Source organism: Myotis brandtii, unplaced genomic scaffold (genome assembly GCF_000412655.1).
Source record: "Myotis brandtii unplaced genomic scaffold, ASM41265v1 scaffold32, whole genome shotgun sequence".
In the NCBI taxonomy this organism is placed as follows: Eukaryota; Metazoa; Chordata; class Mammalia; order Chiroptera; family Vespertilionidae; genus Myotis; species Myotis brandtii.
The window spans coordinates 14,511,480-14,533,878 of NW_005362269.1; the positions used below are offsets into that span (position 1 = coordinate 14,511,480).

At 53.4% G+C, this 22,399-nt stretch overlaps 1 protein-coding gene across 1 annotated transcript in view; it reads right to left on the bottom strand.

Moving 5' to 3' along the window:
- Window positions 1-22,399, bottom strand: part of SLIT3 (slit guidance ligand 3) — a gene marked incomplete at its 5' end in the record, with an annotated part of 542,638 nt that overhangs the window by 83,786 nt on the left and 436,453 nt on the right. The window contains 3 exons of the mRNA XM_014543056.1: window positions 992-1,063; window positions 11,628-11,769; window positions 20,908-21,071. Coding sequence (XP_014398542.1) covers window positions 992-1,063; window positions 11,628-11,769; window positions 20,908-21,071 — 378 coding nt within the window. The remainder of the gene's footprint in view (window positions 1-991; window positions 1,064-11,627; window positions 11,770-20,907; window positions 21,072-22,399) is intronic.

The window sequence follows — 22,399 nt, forward strand, 5'->3', positions numbered from 1 at the left end:
CCTTTCACAGGGGTCGCCTAAGACCATCCTGCATATCAGATATTTACATTATGATTCATAACAGTAGCAACATTACAGTTATGAAGTAGCAACGAAAATAATTTTATGGTTGAGTCACAACATGAGGAACTGAATTTAAAGGGCCAGAAGGTTGAGAATCACTGGAAGGGTCCATGGGATCTAGGCCTTACCCGCCTCTCCAACACCCACTTCATTCCTCACTCATTCCCCATGCACACTCCCCTTGTTCACTCCACACGCACACTCTCCATGCACAATCCCCATTGCACACTCCCCCACCCACATTCCCTTGCACTAACACCCATGCACACTGCCCACGGCCTTTTACGCATCCTTCCCCCGAGCCTGGCATGACTCACTTCCTCTACTCGGCCACCTGCACATATTGGCCTTCAGGACAAACCCCCCTGAAGCCCACCCACCATCACTCTCTGTGCCTTCCCTTCCCTTGTTTTTACTTTCGAGCGTAGCAATTTCCAGGGCTGAAGTTAATGTCTGTGCTCTCTCACAGACATGGAGGCCCCATGAGAGCAACACCACCTCAGTTCACACGCCGACCACAGACTCTAACCCAGCTCCTCACCCCCAGCAGGTGTTTGTTGAGTGGCTGTGTGTGGTGGTAGCAACGCTGGTGACAGTGCTGCAGAATGACACGGCCACAGCCACCTTCCACGGAAACTCCTACACTAGGTCCATATCTCAAAGCCGGGAGCGATAGGAAAGGTGACGGCGTTTTTAGGCCAAAGGAGCTCCACCCCCACCCAGACCACTTCCTTTGCTCTCGTTGGAGCGGCCCTCGCTGTCCAACCAGGTGTGTGGGTGTCAAGACCCTTCTATCTCCCGTCGGAACGCAGCACTGCTGAACCTTAGCTCCCAGGCTTAGGGCACTGCCCGGGTAAACGAGATGCACACGACATGCTACCCCCAAACTGAACACGCGTGGGCTCGTTTGTGCTGGGTGGAGACTCACATTCGCTTCAGCTTCTTGTACGGGGTGAAGGCTCCGGCAGGGATGGACTTGATGGAGTTCTGCTCCAGGCGTCTGGGAAACAGAGCAGAGGAGAGTCAATTAACCGTCAGCCCTTCACCCGGGGTCGCTGAGGGCCCTGAGGGCAGGAGGGTCTCTCCCACCAGGTGGCGCACATTCTGGGTCAAGGAGGCCAGGCAGGCACCATGCAGAAGCCAGAGACGGGTGTTCTGCTGCATGGAGCACCCGCCTGGGGCTAGAAGAGGTGACATCCCCTGAGGACCCAGTTCCTGCTCATTGTAACCTGGCTCCAGAGGCAGCAGCTTCTTCAGAAAAAAGCTCTTGGGGTAACAGATAGAGCGGGGAAGTCAGGGGAGAGAGAAGAGAGTTAAAAGCGAAGGACCGGGCCAGCCCCGCTTGGTGGAAGTGTGTCACTATTCTCGTAGAACTGCCACCCTGCTATGGGGTCTTGGATAGGCACACAGTGGCTGACTTCATGTCTGGGTTTCTTTTCTTTTCTTTCTTTCTTTTTTTTTTTAAGGAATAATTGACATATAACATTATGTTAGTTTCAGGTGAATAGCCTAATGACTCTATTTATTTCTGTTTTTTTTTAAATATCTTTATTGATTTCAGAGAGGAATTATGTTAGTTTTAGGTGAATAGCCTAATGACTCTATTTATTTCTGTTTGTTTTTTTTAAAAATATATCTTTATTGATTTCAGAGAGGAAGAGAGAGGGAGAGAGAGATAGAAACATCTATGATGAGAGAAAATCATCCATCAGTTGTCTCCTGCACGCCCCTTACTGGGGATGGAGCCTGCAACCTGGGCATGTGCCCTGACCACGAATTGAACAGTGACCTCCTGGTTCATAGGTTGATGCTCAACCACTGAGCCACACTGGCCGGGCTATTCCTGGGTTTTTCAATCGGCTGTTCTAATCTGTGGAGAAAGAGGCCTCCCATCTTTAGCTCCTGCCTGACATTCATCAAGCTGGCTCCCCGACATCCTGGAGACGTCAGGGGACCTGGCTGGACCTCTCACTGCCCTGGGCTGCTGCTCGAATCCAGGGCTCTCACATCTTACAGGCTCCCCTGAAAAGCGTCCTCTCCTATTACTCTGGGAAGATGAGAGCTGCTGCAGGCCCGGGGCCCAGAGCTTCCGTGGAAGAGAAGGGGCCGTGGGGAGCGAGCGCTCACTTCCATTCTTTATTCTTTTGTCTCTCAAATGACTTCCTGTCACCAGGAACAGGTGTGGTGGGAAAGGGCCTGGGCAGGAGGCGGCCCCTATTAGAGCTGATGAATGATGGCCCGGCCCAGGCTGAGGACGCAGCCTCTCCCCTCATCCATCTCCCTTGTCTCCGAGGTGCGGATCTTTTCATCACCTCCTCATTCGGCATGGAGGCTCCCCAAACCTCAGCTGGAAGACACAAGGAAAGGTGTGTGTGGGGGCGGGGGGAGGGGAGGGAGGAGGAAGCCACGGGAGGAACCGGCTCCCTCCGAGGCCACGTCTGGGGGCTGCACACTCCTGGCTGGGACGAACCTATTCATCTTGAAGAGTAATCTCCGCGGCAGAGTGGGGGAGACAGTCGTATTAATTTGTGCCTCTGCGATCTCATCTTCATTGGGGAACAGAGTATCTGTTACTGGAACGGCTAATGGAGCAGTTTGCCAGCAATTTTCCCATTTCAAACAACATCTCGGCTGCTAATGGGGAAGGGTTTGTCAGGCCGACCCATAACACAGACAAATCACTCCCCAGGCCAGAGGGAGCGGGAGGCAGGGGAGAAGGAGGGGTGGGGGGAGCAGAGAGGGAGCATCGGGACAGATCATTCCAGGCTGCAGGGTGAAGAGTGTGCAGACGAGACTGCACGGTCTGCTGAGAAAGCCTTTGCGGCCGCTGCGGGGGCGGGGAGTGTGCGCTGCGAGGCACGTGGGCGCAGGCTGGCTGGGCAGGGACCTGGCTGGCTCACAGTGAGCCACAGAGATGCCACGAGGTCTCAGAGGCCTGGTCTCACAGCCACCCACCTAGGCCTCTCAGGCAGGCGGCCTTGGCTGAGCAGTTCCAAGGACATTGGCGTTCTCCAGATAAGCAGAGTTTAGCAGGGTTTTCTCAGCTCAGACAGCAGCTCCGTGGGTCTCTGGGGCCGCCAGGCAGGTGGCAACTGCTCTCCAGGAATCCTGAGATTCCCCTGCCACTCGGGCGAGGGATTGAGGCTGGATGGTGCCTCAGGAGGGAACCACTGCCTATTAGCGATGGGAACCCTCTCAGCTTTGCCAGATGACCCGCTGCTCCTGGCTGTGGGCCAAGAGCCCGTGCAAGTCAGGTCAGCGCGGGGGGTGCGGTTCCTAATCACGTACCTCCACTTAGGGGAGGTGCAAGGCGGAGGGAGGGACAAGTCCGTGAGCAGGAGGGGACACCTGCCCCCCAAGGGGTTGAATCGGCTGGTGGTTTAATCCAGCTCCAGACGGTCTATCACGGAACCGAGCTTCATTGCTACCATCCAGGAAGAGCTGTTGTTTAGTATGGAGTGGAGTTGATTTATGTCCATTGTCTCTTTTCATCCTTACTCTGCCCAGGCAAGCGGTTGGGCCCTGTTTTGTGAATGAGGGAAGGAAAGCCGAGAGGGAACCATCTGCCCAAAGTGACGGAGCTGGTGGGGGCAGCACTGACACGCCTCTGCTCCTGCCCACTGATCACACTGCCTCTCCATCGTCTGGGAAAAGGGGAAACTGAGGCCTGAAGTCACCATAAAGTCTGAGGGGTTAGGAGGCCAGGGCCCCTTCTGAGACGCAGCAGGTATTTTGTGCAAAGGCTGTGGGAGATGCGGGAAGAGGGAAGAGCGAGCTGAATGTGTATAACATATGCACACAGAGTGCAAAGGTGTGATTTTTGAACAAAGAACAAAGAGTTCTGATCTGAGCCTGTTAACCTGCAGGGACGTGGCTGTGCCCCCGCTACTCTCGGGACTCGCACTCTGGGGAGGGTCTTTTCTCTGCTGTTGCCGCTGCGGGTGCTGCTGGGGGTGCTGGCTGGGCACCCAACTCCACTGAGATGCCAAGGCCAGGAGTCGCAGGTTAACGTCGCCCCAGCGGCATCAGAGTTTGTCTTGGGGAGGCATGGGTGGCTGTGAATAGTCAGCCACTTCAATGTAAAGGCCAGGGTAGCCATAATAGCAGCATAAGTGCTTAGAAGTCAGGTATTAGGCTGAGTTCAACAAGGCTTATCTAACAACAATTAACCTCTAGGAGGCGGACCCTACGCACTACTGCCATGTCCACTGCAGGTATTAGGCTGAGTTCAACAAGGCTTGTCTAACAACAATTAACTAGGAGGCGGACCCTACGCACTACTGCCATGTCCACTTCAAACAGGAGGAAACTGAGGCTCGGAGATATTAAGTCCCTTGTCCAGATTCATTGAGCCGGGAAGAGCTACGGCGGGACGCACACAGTTTCACCGGCTCGAGAGCCGCGTCTCCGTCACTGAGCTGTGCCGAAGGCCCTTGGAGCTGAGGCCTCTCCATTCTTTTAGTCACTGCCCATGCCCATCCCCAGGGAAACGGCCCTTCCATCAGGGGGCAAGGCTGTGTGCACACCCGCCTCTATGCGGCAGGTACCCCTGGTGGTGGTTACACAGAGCCCAGTCCTACAGCCGGCAACAAGCGTGCAAAGATGCGTATTCCCAGCGACAAAAACTCAGAGCGGAGGACAAAAGCAGCATTAACATCAGCAAAACCCGGCACACTCAGGGATGTGTCTGAAGCCAATAGCTGTTTTAGGTCTCACTTAACTGGCACGTGTGTCTTTCTTTGTCTGGCAAACACCCTTCAGGCTGCCAGCTGATCTGATAGAACCGGCATAAAAACAAACACAGATCAAACATCCAAGCATCTTCCACCCAGTAAAACGCCGGGGACACCCGACGGGGATTTCAGCCATGCGCGGTCTGCATCGATTTGCCCTAGTTACTTGGTGCTGCCTTAATGATCTGTCACTTGCAAACTCACCACTGAACACAATATATTTCTAGCCACACGTAAGTCAACACCATGCCAGGGAGACTGCCTGGGGCTGCCAGTCACCTGGCAGAGAGGGCCTGCAGCTGGGCTGGACCCCTGGTGGTGATGTGGTTGAGGCAGTGCGGACGATGAATATCCACCATCTACTGAGGCCTTCTTATGTCAGACACTGTGCTCGTCACACGTGGGCTCATTTCATTCTTTCCACAACCCAGCAAGGCAATGGTATTATTAATATACCCATTTTATGGACGAAGAAATCATGCTACAAAGAGGCCAGTTTGCCTGATGCCAAGTTGCTGGTAAATGGCAGAGCCTGCATGGAACCTAGAGTGGTCTGGTGCCAATGCCTGCATTCTTCACCCTGGGCTACACTGCCCACTCCCAGAAGCCACCTTCGTGAGAGCTTGCAGTGGTTCTAGTCTTTCCATCTCTAGTCTTCCCTGGACTTGGGAACTCTTGCTCGATGTCCAGGTCCTGCTAAAGGAAGGAAATTCCATGTGTGTCCTTCCCCAAGGTCACCCTGGGCCGTCGGAGAAAGGCAACATTGCAGAGCCCAGAGGCCCCATTCCTGGTGCTCCTCTGCACCTGCATTAGGGCTGAGGGGAGGTCGTGTCAAGGTCATGTTGCTGGCCTTTCCCTTTCTCTACCTCTGCTCCTGGTAGTTCTGCAGACCAGCAGTGAGTCCTGACATCCCCACTGAGTGTGTATGCTTGGTAACAGCAGCGATGAGGATGCAGGCATCTGTGGCCTTAGCCGTTGCTAAGCTGCTCTGCAGAACACCTGGCGTCACCAGCGGGAACAGAGGGACCGACGCAGAGCCGAGTCTGCTCCTACTATATGCACATGCTCAGAGGCCTCCAGCAGGGGACATTTTTTTTCATCTTAGAAAAAATGAATGAAGAATAAATAGTGTGGGAACTTGAGCCTAATCATTCTATCATGGGCTATATGTATACATGCCCATAAGTTTTTTCTTTTTAGATCTCATTTAGATCCCAAACATTGTGCTACTTTCTACATGTTGTTATTTAATCTTCATAGAAAATCTCTAGCAGATACCATGAGCTCCATTTTTCAAAGGAGGGAACTGGGTGAGGCAGGAATGTTAGAGAAACGTGCCCCAAGTAAGAGGCGGAGCCGGAATTCACACCCAGGACCGTTTATCCCAAGGCTCTGCGTTATCCTGCTGCCTGATCGGCTTCCCCTTTTTCTCCTGCCCCCCACCCCCACCCCCTTCTCGTGGCAGACCCCCAGAAACCTGGGGCTCTCAGGGCATTAGAAGAATCACTGGTGTCAGCGATTTCCAGAGCCCTTCAGCCTTTTTGTTCTATTGGCTGCTTTTCTGTTTCTGTTGTTCAGTTCTTTCTCTCTTTTCAAATCCCCTGCAGAGAGGGTCATGGGGGAGAGGATGTTTGCTTTTGGGAAGCAGCTGTCTCCCCAGCCCAGAAGGACACCGGGGTTGCGGTGAGGCTAGGTGGAGAGTGGGGCGGCTTCCCCCCAGATGCTTTCACTTATAATTGACCCCGAAGCCCACCACAGCCTTTTCCCACCGGACACACTGCCCTGTCCTAGCGAAGGCCTGAGGCACTGGCGGACACTGTGGGGTACGGAGCAGAAGTGGAAGAAGATGGGGCTCCGGGTGCAGCCCCGAGGACCCAGGAGGTGGGCTGAAGGTGACAGAACGGGAAACATGGGGGATCGGGCTCTCCCCAGAACTGTCCCTGCTGGGGGCTGGAGCTGGTCAGAGAAGCGAGCGGGAGCAGCAGGAACGGCCGGCCAGGAGCTCCTCCGTTTCGAGGAACGAGGAACGTTTGCTGTGAACCGTCTCACTGCGGGCTCTGGGGAAGAGAGCTATTTTTAGAGGAACTGGCTCTGCTGTGGGGGGAGACCAGCACACACTCCTCCGAGCTGCTCTGCCACTGAAAAGAACCTAAAAGAGGCTGCCAGATGGCCTTGCACGAGAGGAGCTCCTCCCAACCCAAAAGGTTGGCGAGCACGGAACCCCTCCCAAGGTTAAGAGCATCACTACCAGCTAAGAATCAAGAGTCGGGAGCACAAAGTCTGACTTGGTGCCAAGCATCCCGAGGGAGAGGGAGAAGGATGGGTTGTGGAGGTGGCTGTGAACACGAGGCGGCAGAAGGAGAAGAAGTCACATTCGGCTGACTTTGGGATGATAAATCAGACACTTCCCAGTCATCCTGGGGTGCAGCCTGCAGTTTCACTCTCCGCTCCCGTTTTTCTCATCTGTCAGCCTCCCCCGCCTGCTGGGCTTCTCTCCCTGCCGAGGCGATGCATTTCAGCATCTTGAAAGACCTTTGAGCCACCACACAGGACCCTGAGCATCGACTTTGTTGCCTTTAGGAGCGAGCAGGTTTCCCCTAAAGTCCTCCCCCCCCCCGAGCCATAGAGTCTCGCCTCACCGACTTTGATGCCTCAGCTTCATTGCATCGCAGAAGGGAATGAGGCAAATGCAGCAGGAGAAGTCCTGGGCAATCTGTCTGGTGGGTCTGGGTGCCCCAGGGCAGCAGGGGCAGGGGCAGCCTTATTTGCAAGTCCCCCATACATTTTCGGGGAGGTGAGCCACCTCCAGGCTCAATTCATCATGCAAGTGGCTAGTCTAGTTCGCCAACCTATTCTCTCAAACTTAATCTATTCTCTCCCTTAATTTTCAAAAAACTGACTTAGCTTTACGGAGGGACCTCTGGTACAGGTAGGTCCAGCTCCTATAACATGGTTTCTAACCTCTTCCCATGCCTAATAAAAGTGGTGGCCATAGCAACAGCAGTAGTACTAATTGTAGTAGTAAAGTGACAGCAATCGTTGCTAAGGCAGCGTATCTCATGTGCCAGACCCAAGGCTAAGCATGTGACAGCATCCATTCATTCACCCCCACAAGGATCAGTAAGAGGGTACCAGTAGCCTCTGCTTTCCATTTGAGAAAACCAAGACTCAGAAAGGTTATTTGCCGATGGCGAAAAGTCAGGGTTGCAGCTAGAACAGCCGTGGGCAAACTACGGCCCGCGGGCCCGATCCAGCCCGTTTGAAATGAATAAAACTAAAAAAAAAAAAAGACCGTACCCTTTTATGTAATGATGTTTACTTTGAATTTATATTAGTTCACACAAACACTCCATCCATGCTTTTGTTCCGGCCCTCCGGTCCAGTTTAAGAACCCATTGTGGCCCTCGAGTCAAAAAGTTTGCCCACCCCTGAGCTAGAATGTGGGGGTTTGCCTGCATCCTTGGCCTACACTTTTAAGAACCTGGCTGTTTGCAGTTGCTTATTTTTGGAAACACTCTAGTTAGGCTGGTCATTCCCAGACTTTTGGATTTCATAGGCTTGTGGGGGTTTGCCTGCATCCCTGGCCTACACTTTTAAGAACCTGGCTGTTGTTTGCAGTTGCTTATTTTTGGAAACACTCTAGCTAGGCTGGTCATTCCCAGACTTTTGGATTTCATAGGCTAAGTGGTTAAAGAGCTCTTATTTTGCCAATTAAGGCAATCTCTCTCTTCCTCTCTCTCTGTGTCAGACATAATACATATTTATATAGAAACATGCAGTTACAATTATATAATAATTACACATATAATTAAATACATTTAAGACATACACACACATATTCTACTTTCAGTGGCCATCATTTTATAAAATAAAAGATATTTTTAAAAAAAACCCTTTAGTCCACAGGCCGACACTCTATCCATTGAGCCAAACCGGCTAGGGCGAGGGTGTTTTTTAATAACAACAATAACAACAGCATAAGAAAGTCCAGGAATTTGTAATAAAGGACCTTCCTTTAAGTAGAATATTTTTGCTCAATGGAAAAACATCAAGTTGGCCTTATTTTTCTCAGTTTATTCCAAATAAGAAAAGATTCAGTACTAACTAGGGAGCCCTTTGGAAACCACTGCTCTAGCTTGTTAACATCCCCTCTAAAATTCGACGTCCAGATGCCAGCTCAACAGCCCGGCTATGGCCTGGCCTGCCTGCGTCCCACCTCCTACACGGATATCTCCAAGTTCTCTCCCACACACCTGAGCTGTGTGCCTCCGAGGTTCAGAGACGAGGAGCAGGCAAGGAGGGGGGCAGGCTCCAAGCTCCTGAGTCAGGGGTAGGAAGGGGGCCAACGGCTACAGCTTGACCTCCTCGACTGGCCTCTTTCATCGGCTGTGGTTTGAGGCCTGGTCAAGGGGGGACCTGCCAAAGAGAAAACCTGGCAGATGGGGCAGAAAGGAAGGGTCCGTGGGAATCTGAAACGACATGCTGTTGGCAGGAATCCTGTCTTGAACACCCATCCATCTCCGGAGGGCCAGGGTCCTACCTTGGCATGATGGAGAGGGAAGGGGGCGGGCTCTTGTAAAGAAGAGCAAAGGTTAGCTGGGTGGCGAGAGGAATGTGGCTGGGAGGAGAAGTGGGAAGACCATGGTGGGGAGAAAGAGAGGCATGTGGGGGGGAATGAATCACGGGAGGGAGAAAAGAAGGGAACAGGGTGCAGAAAGGGAAGAGAGTAAGGACAAGAATCAAGAGAACGAGCATGAGGTATGAGCAGAAGAGGCGCCGAGATCTAAGGGAATTCCACGGGAAGAGGGCCCTTCGAGGCCAGAGCCGGGGCCCGGGAGGAGTGAGGGAGAGTCACAGTCACGCGTGAGGGAAGTCGTTGTGGATTCTTGCTGAAAGGAAGGCTGAGGGCTGAGTGAAGGTGGGTGAAGGCTCAGAAGGGGAGGGTATCAGGTTAAAGGGACACTTGGCTAGCTAGCTCCTGGCTACAGGAAGGATGTGGAGGCACGGATTGTGTCCACTGGGGCTGGGGAGGAAGGTGTCAAAGGAAATCAGAGACAAGCTGGCAAAGCAGAAGGGGAAAGAAGAAACTGGAGCTCCGTGGTTGTAAGTCAATCAAGGTGAAACCAAAGTCCTTAAAATGCCTCCAGGATTTGGTCCCTCTTATTCCCCTGAGTCATCCCCCAACACTCCCCGCTGTGTTTCCTCCACACGGGCTTCTGGCCCACCAGGCACACCCCTACCTCAGGGCCTCTGCACAACACTCTTCCTCCAGACATTCACTTTTTGGGGTCTCATTTACCTCACATCCTTTCCTTGTTTTTTCCATAGAACCTACCACCTTCTGGCATTTTATCTAATTTACTCTGCTTTGTTTATTGTGTGTCACACTCTCCCCACCACCGGAATGCAAGCACCGTGAAAGCAGAAATCTTATCTACTTGTTGATGCTCCCCAAGTACAGAACAATGACTGGAACACAGTGAGCCCACAGTAGATATTTGTTAAAGGAATGTATGAATGGATGAGTCAATGGCCATCGCTGGGAACACAGGGCATGCAGAGGAGAAAGAGGAAGAGAAGGAGGAGGAGGAGGAGGCTACAGGAAGGGTGTGGAGGAGGAGGAGGAGGAGGAGATGAAGTAGAGAAGTGAGGGAAATGTGTGTCTCTTATTTGGAGGGATTTTATCTAATGATGTTTTCAGTAGGAGGGTTTTATCTAATCATGTTTTTAATAAAGTCACCCAAAGGTGAATGTAGAAAATGAAACAGTTATTGTCATATAGCGTGATCTCGGGGGTCAATGCTGACTGCCCCTCTGCTCGATCCAGAATGAGACGCGGGCCATGTTCTCAGCAGAGGGAAGAGGGACGAGGTGGAGCTATGTGGGCAAACCTATGTTACTGGGAATTGGGAGATCTGTGCACACACACAAACACACACCATCTTGTCCCCATGTAAAGACTGTCTAGAGGATGACCATCGGATCTGAAAGGGCTCAGTCTCGGGCTCAAGGGCGTTGCTGTGACACCAGCTCCTCACCTGGGTTCTCCCCACTACCACCGTCCGGGCACTGCCCACGTGCTCGGATCGCATGCAGAGCTCACACAAAGCATTCCACTCAGTTTCACAGTGAGCCATCGGGGATATGTAATTGTCATGTTACTACAGAAGAGAAAACTGAAGATGAGAAAGAGCAATCCTTTTGCCCGAAGTTCTCCCCCTCCCCCCTTAGTAAAGCGGGGAGCCAGGGGGCTCCAGGGGGCTGGCAAACTTCTACTACAAAGGACCAAACAGGGCATATCAGGCTGCTGGGCCGAACGGCTCACCCCTGCCTTCCCCTCACAGCCATGCACGGTACGTAAACAAGCAAGCGTGGCTGTGTTCCAATAAAACTTCATTTACAGTCATAGGTGGGCTACACGGGCCATCACTTACTGCTCTAGAGTCTGTGCTCTTTTTTTGTTTGTTTGTTAATCCTCACCAGAGGGTATTTTCCCCCCATTGTTTTTTAGAGAGAGTGAAAGGGAGGGAGAAAGACGAGAGAGAGAGAGAGAGAGAGAGAGAGAGAGCGCGATGTAAGAGACACATCGATTGGTTGCCTCCCACGTGCCCCAATCAGAGCCAGGGATCGAACCTGTGACCCTTCAGTCCTGGGGCTGACACTCTAACCAGTAAGCCAAACCAGCTAGGGCTAGTCCATGCTCCTGAGCACTGACTGGCACAGCTGGGGAGCCTATAGGATAGCAGAGAGACCCCTGAGTGTTTTCACAGTCAGCTCCCACAGCCCAAGGCGGCCGGTTCCTGGAGAACTGGCTGAGACAGGGGCACTTACATTTCGACGATGCCCTCTGGCAGGTTGGCGGGGATCTCCGTCAAGCCCTTCCCCCGGCAGTCCACGATGTTATTGCTGCAGGTGCAGGCCGAAGGGCAGGAGATGGAGTTGGCATTGCAGGATGGCGGCTCCGAGTGGGGGCCTGTGGGGCCAGAGCGCAGTTGTCAGCTCGTGCAGTGTCAGGAGCCGAATGGGCTCCTGGGCCCCTTCACCAGCTACCCAATGAGGCGGCACTACATGGTCAGCTACTTGGAAAAGGATCACCAGCGGGCATCGTCCGCATCTTGCAGACACAGCTGCCTCTGGCTACACATTCAGCCAGGAGGAGAGATGCCGCCCTTGACCTGACTATTTCTGGATTGTTCCACCTGCTCTGTCAGCCTATCACCTTCATCTTTTAGAGAAAGAGTTGCTCTCTGAGTCAACCACACACAAAAACATGCCACGAGCTGACCCTGGGACTACTGTCTCAGGGTGCCCCATGTCTGGTGACCCCGGGGCTGGGGGTTGGAGTTTACCTGGGATGTGGATGCCGAGTATAGGCACACCTTCATTCCTTCCTCTAGTGTCTGGAAGTCACTGTCTAAACCAGTGGGAGGAAGGGAGGCGGGTGCGCATCCCCGTGTGGGGCATTGGTGTTCAGGGTCAACACAGGCGTCAGCAGCGCCATCCAAGGCCCTTTTACACAGAATTGCATACAGAGAACAAGCTAACAAAACTGGCCGCATTAGGAAAAGGCAAGTAAGTTACCTCGTATTTCGAAGTCAGCTCTTAATTTTGCTTCAGCCGAGAATTACTGTGAATTTAAACCAAAGTGGCAAAAACCCAAGAAATGGCATCTGAGGAGCTTACTCAGAAGGCGAGTGTAGATAAACATACGCGTCACAAACTAACTTGAAATTCCGTCACGCGGATCTAGTCACTCCCTGTGGTGGTCACACTGAACCTCTAACACAAGAAATGAATGCAAATGCTTTGAAAAGACAGTAGATAAGTTTCAAATAGGATTAGTTCTTCAGAGTGAGGTCAGGATCCCAAACCCGTGGTTAGTTTTTCAAATGTGGACACTGAGGTCCAAAAGGCAGACTCAGCCAAACAGCCCTCCTGGACCTTGTCCCAGGCCTGCTGCGTCCAGCAGGGCTGCTCTGCGTCTGCCCACGTCCCTCCTCCCAGAACAGAGGGCCCCGGGCAGCACCAAACTCAGACTAATGCCGCAGACCTCCTCACTGGGCAGGCACAGGACGTGAGACACGGGGAAGGATGGTGGGAGTCTGGCCTCTGTCCCCTGGAGGAGCTAAGGGGAAGCCGGGTGGATCCAGCCACAGCAGTTGAGTCACAGGACCGACTGGACCTCGGGCAAGTTCTCCTTCGGACACTGAGTGACACTTGAAGTGGAGGGTCCGCCCTCTGTGCTAACTAGTCCCACCTGGGGGTGGCCCTTCTGCAGAGACTCAACTTGATGCCCTGATGTCAGCCCCGTAACCAAAGACTCTTATTTCCCTTGGCCTCACCTTCACACACACACACACACGCACGCACGCACGCACGCACGCACGCACACTTAGAAAGCATCGTCTTAGCTGGACACTTGAAAAATATTCTTGCCTTGGGTACAAGGACTTCAAACTCTCTGTGTCACATTAGTGGATCCAGTGGAGACCGTGGAAAATGCCAGAGCGATGATGACTTACACTAAACCCCCAGCTGCAACATTCATCCCAGGAGCTTGTGACGCGTATGTTTATCTTCACCTGGCTTTGTTTCCTGGGAAAGGCTTTCCTAGTACATTTCTGAGGAAACGGCAGCCCAGAGAACCAGCCTGCCTGAGCCGCGGGTCAGGAAGAGGAGGGCGAGTGGCTGAGAGTGTGGGCTCTGCAGTCCCATTGCCTCTATTTGAATCCTAGTTCGATCACCTCATCCTCCGGTCCCCGTGCCTCAGTTTCCCCCATCTGTAAAATGGGGGGAATAGCAATGCGTATTTGGTAGCATGGTTCTGTTGGGAAGGCAAAGGGAGTTAATGCATGTAAAGTGTTTAGAAGAATGTACAGCACAGAGGCAGTGCTTAGGAATGCTTGTTGTTGTTAATGTCGTTGTTATTCTTATTAATGTTATCAACAATGGCCTGAAGGACCCCCCTCTGAGCTTTTTGCTACCATCTCGGTGGATAAGGGTTTGCATTGCAGACTTCGAAGTCCTTCCTGGGTCTAAAGACTGACTATTCCCGTTCTTCGGAAACTGGAAGCAGAAGGAGTAAGACACCTCCCAGCGCCTCCCCCTCCCCTACGCACCTGTCTTAACGGGTGGCAAAGGGGACCCACCTCGTGAAGGCTCCTATCCCTCACCCACATCCCGAGGAGGTGGGACGCGTGGCCCCAGATGTCAGGGCTTTCACAGTGCCGATGGGGCCCCCAGAGAGAACTGCCAGGCCTGAGCCTGCACGCCAAGGGGAAAGCGCACCTGACAGCGCCAGGGACCATGGCCACACCCGGGCCTTCCTGCTGGGGAAATGCCAGGGCTCCTCAGAGGCGCCGCCTGGGCTCCTGCTCATCCACCAAGGGGAGGGTATCGGATGGCTGTCCCCCTTTCATCTGTCAATATTACATGGTTGGGGTGTTTCAGAAGAAAGTGGGGGAGGCATTATACTCAAGGGCTCATCTGGGTAACAGGAAGTTCTGAAATGGAGTTTTTCAAAGACACTCAGACTCCGATGCTGGAGTCGGTTCTGTTTAAAGCGGACCAGGCTGCGGCCTTCATCCCCTGGGAAGAAGCCGGTCCTACACAGGGTGGCTCTGTCCTGCAGGCAGCGTGAGCGGCATTTCAAGGGGTGTTGTCAAGGCTTTTAAAAAAGTCTTTGAAAACGATCCTTAACAAGGTCACTAACAACACCTTTAATTACTCGGAGAGGTAATTATAGCCCCTGAGAGCACCTGGTTGGCAGCGCCCCAGCCGGGCATCCACACACAGGGAGGGCATCGCTCTCCTGTAGAAACAGACAGAACACCGCAGGCTGAAGATGGTCAGCGCCTGATGGACCGAGCCCTGTCCATCTGGGCGCTGAGGGTGGAGCAGGCAGAAGCCCCTCCCCTTAGCTCTGCCTCTGGACAGACTGAGTCTTGATGTCAGTTCTACCAGGGCAGTGATGGTGTCTGTCTCCTTCCTGTTCGACCCCTGTGCCTAAAACAGGGTTCGGCAGGAAGCACCATCTCAGTACCAGGCCTTGGGGGAGCGAGAGGATGAATCATAGATGCAATTGGCCCAGAAACCCTTGGATGTGGGGGTGAGAGGTCCTCCTGGAAGGGCCTGGGGGAGGCCCCCTGAGTCCCCAGTGCCCTGGGCTCTGGTCAACAGGGTCAGCCACAGAGCGGGGAGCTGGAGGGGCTCTGGTAGATGGGACTCCCGTGCCTGAGGTCAAAGGCTTTCTACCAGAGCTCTCAATGCTGGCCAAGGCCACCTGCCTGCCCCCAGCTCACTGGGTGCCTGGCTCACCCACACGGTCAGGGCGTCCCAGGCCCTGCACCAAACTCCGCCAGCAGGTCCATCGCTCCCAGCCTTTCCCGGCCATGCATGCTGAGGGTGGTGGGGGGAAGGGAGGGGGCAGTGAATTCCAAGGGGGCAAAGTGAGGAACCCCCTCCCTTTCTATCCAGTGAATTCTATGACTACAAGCTGAGAAGCAGAGAGAAGTGGGAACGGAGTTTTTACATCGGGATAGGAAGAGCCTCCACATATCTTTCATGGGAGGGACTGCCTGGGTATGTGCCTGCCGCATGCACGTGTGTTTCTGGGGCCGAGGAATCATGGGGCAAGCCTGTCGACGGGCACCACCTCCTCCTCTCCCTTAAACCAGAGCCCAGCGATGGACCAGCACATGGAACCAGCACTGACGTTCTAAGGCACCGATTATGAACTCAGGAGTGCGGGCAGCCTGGCTCTGCATGCCCGCCTCCTTAACTGTGTGCCCGCCTGCCTCCTTAACTGGCGCCCCGAGCTCTGCCCTGCAGCTCTCCCGTGGCACTAAAGGCTGCTGCGTGGAGGCTGGGGGGCCATCCCCTCCAGACCAGGAAAACGGACGGGGATGTGGGCCAGCACCTATCTCCCCACTGGGGCCTGGCCCACCTTTCCCCCTTTCTGCCACTTCAGCTCTGGAATTTTCATCTGAAGCCAAAGCTACCTCCGCGCCAAACCGGGAGGAAAGGGAAGGCACTTGGTGATTGTTGGCGGGAATATGCTCCCAGCCAGAGCTCTCACAGGGAGAGTGCCATGGTCGCCAGCCTGGACGGGGCATTGGCGATCCTGTCTCTGCTGACCGCACCCCCTCTAGTCTCGAGAGGCAGGAAAGGCAGCGGGTTGACCAGGGAGACACTCCAGCCCAGCCTCCCCCTCATCAGTGTTCTCCTAACTGGCAGATGGGGATGATCATCACGCTGAAAGCGAAGGCCCTAACTTCTCTGCCCAGATGGTGGGGCAGAGGCCACTGAACTTCACCCCAGGAAGGGCTATGGAGACAGAGGGGGACCGGAGCCCTGAGAGACAGAGTTCTTGCCCAAGGACATGGTGGTGCCCAAGCTAAAAGTTACCACCATTCTCCTAAACCACTGAACTTCAACCCAGGAAGGGCTGACGGCAGGGACCGGAGCCCTGAGAGACAGAGTTCTTCCCAAGGACACGGTGGTGCCCAAGCTAAAAGTTACCACCATTCTCCTAAAAGCAGCTCAAAGCTGTAGGATGTGTCCTACGTGCCAGAGACTGCATTAAGGGCTGTGTATAGATGATCCCACTGGATCCTCATAAAAGCCATGACGGAGGCTCTGTTATTATGATTCCCATTAGACTGACGAGGAAACAGAAGAACAGGGAGGTTAAGCAAACTGCCCAGCATGTGTTCTTACCACCACCTCCGCCAAAAGACAGCCAAGCGCCTCTCTTTAGTGCCCTGGAATTGAAGGCCCTCACAGCCTCGGGGCCTCGGGAGGTGGGAGGAGGAGGCTCGGCCGACACACGGCCCGTGTAAGCCACAATGCAGTGGCTGGGCGCTCCTGTGCTGGGGCCGAGTTTATTTCTTTCTGTCTTTAAAGAGAATGTTGCCCAGAGGAGCGCACAGAGCGGAAGAGTGCAATGGCCTCGTGAGCATGTGGAAACAAATTAACCCAGCATTCAAATTAAGCATCCCTGTTGGCCTCTGGCCTTTCGAAAGCCAACAACGGGCTGTGAGGACAATGGGACTCGAGCAATTATGATGAGAATATAAATGCACGCGATTCAAATGCCAGAGGCATGATAATTTTGGGAATGGCTATAAACCTAATAATCTCATCCTCGCAATGTCCAATTATGGGGTTTTAATTAAAACCTCCTAAGGAGATGGGCGGCCAGTCAGGCTTACCTTAATTATCTTTATACTTAGTAACTGGTCCCAAATTTTAAAAAAAAAGGGGGGGGGGAAGGGAGGAGTTTCTTGTTTCCAGGGAGATACACCCATTTCATTTTTAATAATAAAGAAGAAGATGTTTGTTGAGAGGCCCCTCATTACTAGAAGACAAGATTAATCTTCCTGAAAAGGCATCTCACATTCAAAGGCCGAGGGCAGATGAGTGGGAAATGGCACAACCGGATGAGTGTGAAGATGTTTAGAGGAAAGAGGCATGGACTCAGGAAGTCAGATGTTTAACTAAGCCCCTTGATTTACAAAGGGGGACCGGTAAACACTTTCTCAGATCAAGGTACCAGAAAACTGACACAAAGAAGATAAAGCTGAGGGCATAAACCACCAAAAAGCCCCTTGGGTAAGGACGGAAAAAAACAAAACAACACCTTGCAACTCACATCGCATGAGCCGAGTAATGGCCAGAGCAGAGCCTTTTCTCTGGGCTGTTCTGTGAACTCAGACCCAGCCCCAGTCTGGCCAGGCCCACAGAGCAGGGACCGAGGACTCTCCTCGTCCTGCGCCCTAACCTTCCGCTTGAGCAAGAAAAGCTAACAGAGAAACCAAGCAGTCCAGTTGTAGATCACAGAAAAAACACGAATAGGAAATAAAATAAGATAGAGTCCCACACCCCTGTGAAAAGTTCCCAGTTGATTCCCCAGAGGAAAAAGTAAATGCCTTCGATTGGAAGGGGACAGTCGACAGAGAAGATGGGTTTTGTCGAAGTGCACTGCTAGAGGATTTCTGGGTTACCTGGAGTGAGAACGAGCCCGTGGACTGGGCCCAGACAGTGCACTTAATTCTAAGGGGAACATCAGGGACTCGGGCAGGAGGCCCTCTCAGGCTGAGACGAAAGCGCTCTCCTGTCTCTGTGGTCCTGTGTTTGACGGAGTTTTTTATACCGTCGAAGGGCCCGGGGAGGTTTTCTGTGCTGCCCTGACGGGTGCAGGTGACGGAGCAACAAGCAGGGATGGCTGATTGGTGCCCCAAGTCTTTCTAGTCTCCTGAGCAGATAACCTCAACTTTTGAAGAGATGTCCTTGCCCCCCTTTATTGGGAAATCTTCCTCCCACAAGTTATTGAGGGAAGAGCTTGAACCAGGAGCTAAAACAACCATAATTGGGTCTGCACAAAACCGCCTCATCCGGCTGCCCTGCTGGGCTCTGCCACGGGGTGGGGCCTGCACCCCGGCAGTGTGCGTGGGGGGTGGTCAGTACATGAACACAGCCCTTCTCTGTGACCTTCCAGGGCCGTATGGAGAGGACTGGGCCCAGACAGTGCACTTAACTCTAAGGGGAACATCAGGTACTCGGGCAGGAGGCCCTCACAGGCCGAGATGAAAGCGCTCTCCTGTCTCTGTGGTCCTGTGTTTGACGGATTTTTTGATACCGTCAAAGGGCCCAGGGAGGTTTTCTGTGCTGCCCTGACTGGTGCAGGTGATGGAGCAACATGCAGGGATGGCTGATTGGTGCCCCAAGTCTTTCTATTCTCCTGAGCAGATAACCTCAACTTTTGAAGAGATGTCCTTGCCCCTCTTTATTGGTTGAAGTCTTCCTCCCACAAGTTATTGAGGGAAGAGCTTGAATGAGGAGCTAAAACAACCATAATTGGGTCTGCACAAAACTGCCTCATCCAGCTGCCCTGCTGGGCTCTGCCATGGGGTGGGGCCTGCACCCCCGGCAGTGTGCATGGGGGGTGGTCAGTACATGAACACAGCCCTTCTCTGTGACCTTCCTGTGCACAGCCCGTCTTGCTCCATGCTGCTCCCCCTGAAATCCTTTTATCACAGCCTCCCAAATGACCTTGAACGATTATTAAAGAGGTAGCACGTTTTGGAGACGGTGGTCATCCAGCACCTCACTAATAATGGTGCTGGTTCATTCATCATGGATGTTCAATGCACCAGCTCCCCCAGACCATTAAGTCTGCCTTCGACTTTCCAAGAAAGAACCTGTACAGTGCTCTCTCTTCAACCCCTGAGATCCTGGGAAGCACCTACAGAATCCCTCACAGATTGGGGCCCCAGTATGGTGCTCTCCTAAACTCATACCATGGCGAGAGGGTGGCGATCAATAGCATGTTCACGTCTGGAATCTGTGGACTAAATTCTCATGTCCTCAAAAGATGCCTAGCTTTGCACTAAGAAGCTGCAGGGACCATCACATGGGCCTTATTGCTATAAACAGGGGAGGCGACAAGGATGCTCTTATGTACCCATTACCCTGCCTGGGCGATCGAGTCGTTTCACAGGAGGGGGATTCGGGGTGCTGACAGGTCCAGGACCCACAAGGGTCAGCCTGCCCCCCTGGGCTCTGGATCCTGGTCTTGCCACTCCTCGGACGGGGAGGTGCCTCCGTGATGAAGCGCGTTCGCATCTGCGCAGCGTTAAACTTGGCACCACCTTTCCTGGTGTGTTTTAACATTCTCTCTAATTAGTTTTCTTCATTAGCTCTTGGATGACTCCTGCACTCTGTAATTATTTCTTTCACTGGCACTTACGCTGATATTGTCTCCTCAGCCTAATAATTACTGTAATTACAGTCACTATATTTGAGTTTGGTGCTCGTGTGATAAACGGTTGTATTAAATGTGTTTGATGGGAAGTGATTTCTGAGTGGGCGTCTATAGGAAATTATTGAGGTGCTGCTCTGAGATACGTTCCAATGTTTTTGGATAATGAACTTGATGAAGTAGTGACATGACAGGAACAAGCAGCAGAGAGCACGATGCAGCTGAATTCATGGAAAATCCTTACTAGATTGCAATCATGCCTACGGGCAGAAGTGCCGGTCTGCACCCTGGTCACACCGGCCCGCAGCACATGCGGCCCAACCCCTTCCACACTAAACAGGGTGGCAGTCCAGGAGGGCGAGAGTGCAGCCCCACAGTGCCATGCCCCCGCCCTTCTTTCGGCGCGTGGACTCCCCAAGACCAGCCTCCGGAGGCTGCTGGGCCCCAGCTCTGGGACTGGGCTCCTGGGCTCCAGGAACGCCTCTGGGACAGTTGTCTTTTTATTTTTTTTTCTAGAGAAAATAGAGGGATTAGCTCTACATTTTTTTGCCCCTGGAAAAAGGAGAGTTGGTAGAACTAGAGAATGTCAATGAAAAGTAAAAAATGAACAAGCAAGCAAATTTAGGATGAGGCTGAAAAGCTACTCCATCCTCCTGTATCTCTCAGCTGCCTCCCATCCCCGGAGACCAGCGCTGCCTCAGTTATCTGTGCACAGTCTGTTTCCTGGGCTACACGGCAATCCGCTCCTGTTACACTTCAAATGCCCAAGGTCAACTGCTTCTGTTTGCTCAGCACATTCGGTGGGCTCACTGAACTGTACTAATTAAGCTCCACTTATTAGCTCTCACCTAGTTCTGTGCATGATGCTCAGGGCTTTATATGCATTATCGCATCCAGTCCTCCCAGGCATCCCTTGAGTTATGTACTATTATTATTTCCATTTTGCAGACACTCTAGGTAACCTGCCAAAGTCACATCCTAGTGAGGGGCAGAGCTAGAATTCCCAGCCACACAGGCTGATCCCAAAGCCTCCGTGGTCCTGCCTCCCAATTTCGATGAGCGACCAGATGCCAGGAACCTGTTTAGCAAATGCTGACGCGCCTAACAAGTGTGAGGTTTCTTAGCCCAGATGGACGGTCAGGCTTAACAGAAAGTGACGCATGAGCTCTTTGAGCCTTTTCCTTCAACAAATGACAAAAACCTTCTTTCTTGGAGCCCCTCGAGGCACCCCAGGGATCTCTAAGTGACGACAGAGTGCTGGGGAAACCTTGGGGGTTCCACACCGAGCTCTGGGCTGGGCGGGTGTCCAAGGCCAGGGTCAGGGAGAGCCTACGGGTGGGGCAGCCTCACCTGGGCACACGTACTCCTTCTTCTGCACGTCTGCCACATTGAAGCCCCTCAGGTGCACGGGTGCCATGCAGAGTGTGAACTGGCCAACCGTCCGCCGCTGCCGCAGCCAATCCGAGAGCCAGGCCAGGTGGCAGTCGCAGTGCAAGTGGTTGGAGTGGAGGCGCCTGGGAGAGGAAGGGACAGAGGGAAGACGCTGTCACAGGCTGAATGGAGGGGGCCAAACCTTTCTCCAGCGTGATACCCTCAGCAGCCCCGGGGAGCATCAGGTTGAGAGGGTCCAGAGAGAAGGTGTGCCCTCTCCACCCTCCTATTCCAATAGGGGGCTGTCCCCACGAGACGCCTGCAGTCTCCACAGCCTCTCCACGGTGCTCTGCGTCTGCCTCCCAGCCCAAGGCCCCCTGACACACCTGCTACCCTGACTGGCTCAGGGACCCCTGAGAAGACCCCCTATCCAGTCCCAGGACTCTGGCTTCTCCCTCTAGTAGCTGTAATTCCAGATCAGTTTCTCCTTGAGTGAATAAGAGGCCAAAGAGCTGCCTGCACTGGAGCTATGATTATGAGTTATTGACGGCTTGAAACAGCGTCTCATCAATACCACAGTCTATGGAGGCACTAGGCTGAGATCTGAGGTGCTTTTAGCCTTTCTTTCTCTCCCCAGGCATTCCTTCAATGACCCCCTGTGTGTAATCCCAGTGAGCCCCAAACCAACACCACCGCGTGCCCCATCAGGTTGAGCAGGGCCTGGAGAGAAGGTGTGCCCTCTCCACCCTCCTATTCCAATAGAGGGCTGTCCCCACCAGACGCTTGCAGTCCCCACAGCCTCTCCACGGTGCCCTGCGTCTGCCTCCCAGTCCAAGCCCCCCTGGCACACCTGCTACCCTGACTGGCTCAGGGACCCCTGAGAAGACCCCCTATCCAGTCCCACATCATCACAGTGACAGTCCTGAGCGAGCCAAACTTCCACGGGGTGGCTCCTGTGCACATGGCATTGCTGGAGCTATGATTATGAGTTATTGACGGCTTGAAACAGCGTCTCATCAATGCCACAGTCTATGGAGGCACTGGGCTGAGCCTTTCTTTCTCTCCCCAGGCGTTCCTTCAATGACGCCCTGCATGTAATCCCAGTGAGCACCAAACCAACACCACCGGGTGCCCCATCAGGTTGAGCAGGGTCCAGAGAGAAGGTGTGCCCTCTCCACCCTCCTATTCCAATAGGGGGCTGTCCCCACGAGACGCCTGCAGTCTCCACAGCCTCTCCACGGTGCTCTGCGTCTGCCTCCCAGCCCAAGGCCCCCTGACACACCTGCTACCCTGACTGGCTCAGGGACCCCTGAGAAGACCCCCTATCCAGTCCCAGGACTCTGGCTTCTCCCTCTAGTAGCTGTGATTCCAGATCAGTTTCTCCTTGAGTGAATAAGAGACCAAAGAGCCGCCTGCAGGTCCCAATTCCAGGGTAATCCTGTCTGGTTAAATGGCCCGGATTTCCTTCCCA